Genomic DNA, 4,062 nt, shown 5'->3' with positions numbered 1-4,062 from the left:
TTTAAAACTTTCATGTAAATTTTTCGAAATTTATAATAACAGTTATTATTTATTTTTTGTCATAATTATTATGTTAAGTTTTAACAGAAAATAAGGGATACATCCCTTAAATTCCTCAAAGTAGGATAAAACCGTTTCCTACTTTCTTTATATGAGTAATTTAGTATCTTTTAAAAAAAAAAATGATATATTAATTATTAAATTATTTAGAATTAGTTTTGAATTCTCAAACAATTAATTAAGGAGAGAAAATAGTGTTTACAATAATTTTAAATCTATTTTATTTTATTTGTGCGGCCCATGTCTACATGGCATAAAAAATTAATTAATATTGTCATGTCATATTTTTTTTATGACACATTTAGTTGAGTTATTTTATGAGAAAAAAGGCCAAAGTTGAGTGATTTTATTGATATATAGCAAAGTTCAATGACTTTACTACTAATTTCTCAAAATTGAGTGATCTTTTGAGATATTTACCCTAATTTACGTGAAGATATAATTAGAATTGAGGGGGGGGAAAAAACCTCTGTTTGAGTCGAAAACCCTCCTCCTCTCCATCTTTATATAATCAATCTCTCAACGGAAACTTGGCATTACAAGTCTAGCAAAATCTAATTGGTCTAGGATTGGAGCCTACCGCCTAAGTGTTACATGAATTCGAATATATGGCTACATTATAGCTAGTTCTAGTTTCTGGTGGAAGTATTCCTTACGGCTACATGAAACTTTATGATACACTGTAAATTGTTGTTATACTATCAGTTTAACCTTTCATAGTAGGTTAATTACCATTTTTATTAGGTTGCCGATTAATGTTCATCCGGAGATGGACTCAAATTATGTCTAGGTAACATGATGGTGTGAATATTACAGTATCAATAAATAGAAATTTAAACTCATTTTGATTCATTCTAAGGAGATTGCAAGAAGTTTCCACCCTTATTCACTCATTAATACTCCATCTGTCCCAACTCATGTAATGCAAAAAGAACGATATAAATCTTTTCTTATTTAGAGATAATTTAACTTTTAACTTCTGATATTACCTTTTATTGTATAAGGACAACTAATTTATATCCACACAGATATAAATGACGTATTTTACATTAATTTTTTTAATTTTTCTAATAATGTTAATTTTGTGCCTAATCAAACTTTGTAAAACTAGGAGATGGGGAATGGGGGCAGGGGAGGGAGAAGATAGAAACGCAGGGGCTCAATCACCCGACCAAAGTAAACTCCAAACACCATTGGGAAATGCTTCCCTGTCAACAGTAGAAAAGACAAACAACATATGGACCTCTTACCCCAATTTTGTGCATTATTAAGCCCTTATTAGCAACCTGTTCATTTTTCTACCACAAGGGAAGGCCTATAAGATTCCAATTTTTGTTCACCTATTTCCCCAATGAACGGCCTTGGCTTTTCCTCTTTCTCAACTCTCTCTCTCTTTCTCCCTTTGGTTTTTAAAATTTTCTTCCCTTTGGCTCCTCACAATTAACTATTCTTACTTCCTTTTCTCTTGTGACGCATTGCACAAGTAAAAGAAACAAACAAACAGCGCATGCAATGGCCATTGATTGTATGATCACGAATGGAAAATCACCCATGCTAGATGAGAAAAAACCATTGATTTTTGATGCATCACATATGAAACGTGAGTTCAACATTCCCACACAATTTATATGGCCCGACGACGAGAAGCCTTGTGCCGTGGCACAAGAACTTCCCGTCCCCCTTATCGACTTAAGGGGTTTCCTTTCAGGTGACCCGGTCGAGGCCCAACAAGCGTCTAGGCTTGTTGGGGAAGCGTGCCGGAGTCACGGTTTCTTTCTTGTAGTGAATCATGGAGTTGACTCTAATCTCATCTCCGACGCCCATCGTTACATGGACACGTTCTTTGAGTTGCCGCTCTCTGAAAAACAAAAGGCTCAGAGGAAAATTGGTGAGCATTGTGGCTATGCCAGTAGCTTTACTGGAAGGTTTTCGTCAAAGTTACCTTGGAAAGAGACGCTATCGTTTCGATACTCTGCTGAACAAGATTCATCTCATAAAGTTGAAGAGTATTTCCAAAGGACATTGGGTGAAAGTTTTAACCATCTTGGGTAAGAGGAAGCAACTTGTTGATAACCTTAGTAGGTTGATTTCAGATGATAGTAAACTAAAAGTTACGTACTATTATCTCATAAAATCACTTTCTTTGTTGGAAAAGATTGAAATCAAGAAGTAAAGGTGACTTTATGAGATAACAATTATTATTTGAGTATCCATATGAGAAATCAACTCCAACCTTAGGATATTTTTTCTCTTTTCAGTTATGTAAATTAACCTTTTTTTTTTCATTTCAATTACACAGGAATGTTTATCAAGAATATTGCAGCTCCATGAGCACACTTTCTCTTGGGATCATGGAACTCTTAGGGATGAGCCTAGGCGTAGAGAGGAGCCATTTCAAGGAATTTTTCGAAGAAAATGATTCCATAATGAGACTAAACTACTATCCACCGTGCCAGAAACCAGAGCTCACCTTAGGAACGGGACCTCATTGTGATCCAACATCATTAACCATTCTCCATCAAGATTGTGTTGGCGGGCTTCAAGTTTTTGTGGACAACGAATGGCGTTCCATCGCTCCAAATTTCAACGCCTTTGTGGTTAACATAGGCGACACGTTTATGGTAAGCGAATTTATGCACTAGAACTAATAAGCTAACGTGCTACAAATAATACATTTACGTGACAAATGATACAGGATCTTTTCACATGACGTGCATATATATATATATATATATATATATATATATATATAGAACAAGTTTTGAATTATAGGTGAAAAAGTGGTTACGTAATTGATCAAGTGGGGCTAACATATTTGGTGTTTGCCCTTTTGCAGGCGCTTTCAAATGGAAGATACAAAAGTTGCTTGCACAGAGCAGTGGTAAACAACAAGACTCCTAGGAAATCACTTGCTTTTTTTCTTTGTCCAAACAAGGATAAGGTGGTGAGCCCACCAACAGAATTGGTGGACTCCAACAACCCTCGAATATATCCCGACTTCACATGGCCTACACTCCTTGAGTTTACACAGAAGCATTACAGAGCTGATATGAACACACTTCAAACTTTCTCAAATTGGCTTCAACACAATACTGCACAAGTTTAAGAGCTGTATAATATTCAAGATCGAAGACCTCCGAGTTTTCTTTATATATATGTGTACGCATTCCCTAGCTCGGACGAAGAATATGACAATGTACAAAAATTGAAGGGAACTAGTGAAAGCTTAGGGGTCGCAGGCATAGCGGAAATGTCTCTTTTTAAAAATCAGAAGAAGAAGAATATTTGGAAAAAAATAGAAAACATGACATGTTCTTTTTTCCCATGAAAAGTTGAGTTAAAAAAGTAAATATAGAGGAGATAGGGAAGAACAAGGAAAGGAATAAATTTGTTGTATAACTTAGTTTTGTTTATTTGACGTATTGAAAAGTATAGAGAATATTACGAATAGCTTTGCGCGTATCCAATGTAAGCATCCCTCCCCTCACTAAGAGAAAACTTTTGAAACCTCCTCATTTCTTTTGTTTCTCTGTTTTTTTTTTTTTTTTTTTTTTTTTTTTTGGGAGGTCCTTCTTTTTGTGTTTTAAATGTTCTAAGGAAGCTTTGAAGCAACGCTAAAGTTGTCTTTGAGTGACTGATAGGTCATCACAGAGTCGTGAAATCAGCTACTACTGATACTCGAGTCAGAGTAAGGAGCCGTTTGGACATGGTTTGAAATCATGATTTCAAATTATGTTTGGATATGTAATTTGAATATCTTAAGTTGCATCTTCTCTTATAGACATAAAAATCCCACAAGTTGTGAAAACTATCAAAACATTCTCAATTCTTATACAATCTTACCAAATGAACAAGTCATAGTTAATAACAAAATTAATACGCTACTAGAAGGCCTTTCTAAAAAATACAACATCAATTGATCAAACTTTAGTTCAATAAAAACGAAAATTTAACATGAATAGTAACGAGGTTAGTAGACATAAATAAAGGTTGGTGGATGTT

At 34.6% G+C, this 4,062-nt stretch overlaps 1 protein-coding gene across 1 annotated transcript; it reads left to right on the top strand.

The window, feature by feature from the left end:
• Positions 1-1,381: 1,381 nt before the first annotated feature.
• On the top strand, positions 1,382-3,575 carry LOC132631802 (gibberellin 20 oxidase 1). Its single transcript, XM_060347498.1, has 3 exons — positions 1,382-2,108; positions 2,360-2,681; positions 2,897-3,575. Exons 1-3 carry the CDS (start codon positions 1,573-1,575, stop codon positions 3,164-3,166), a joined length of 1,128 nt encoding a protein of 375 aa, XP_060203481.1. The 5' UTR covers positions 1,382-1,572; the 3' UTR covers positions 3,167-3,575.
• Positions 3,576-4,062: the final 487 nt, after the last annotated feature.

The sequence above is a fragment of the Lycium barbarum genome, chromosome 3 (genome assembly GCF_019175385.1).
Source record: "Lycium barbarum isolate Lr01 chromosome 3, ASM1917538v2, whole genome shotgun sequence".
Taxonomy (NCBI): Eukaryota; Viridiplantae; Streptophyta; class Magnoliopsida; order Solanales; family Solanaceae; genus Lycium; species Lycium barbarum.
Note: the sequence above shows the minus strand (reverse complement) of the source record. Positions and strands in the feature narration are given on the sequence as shown.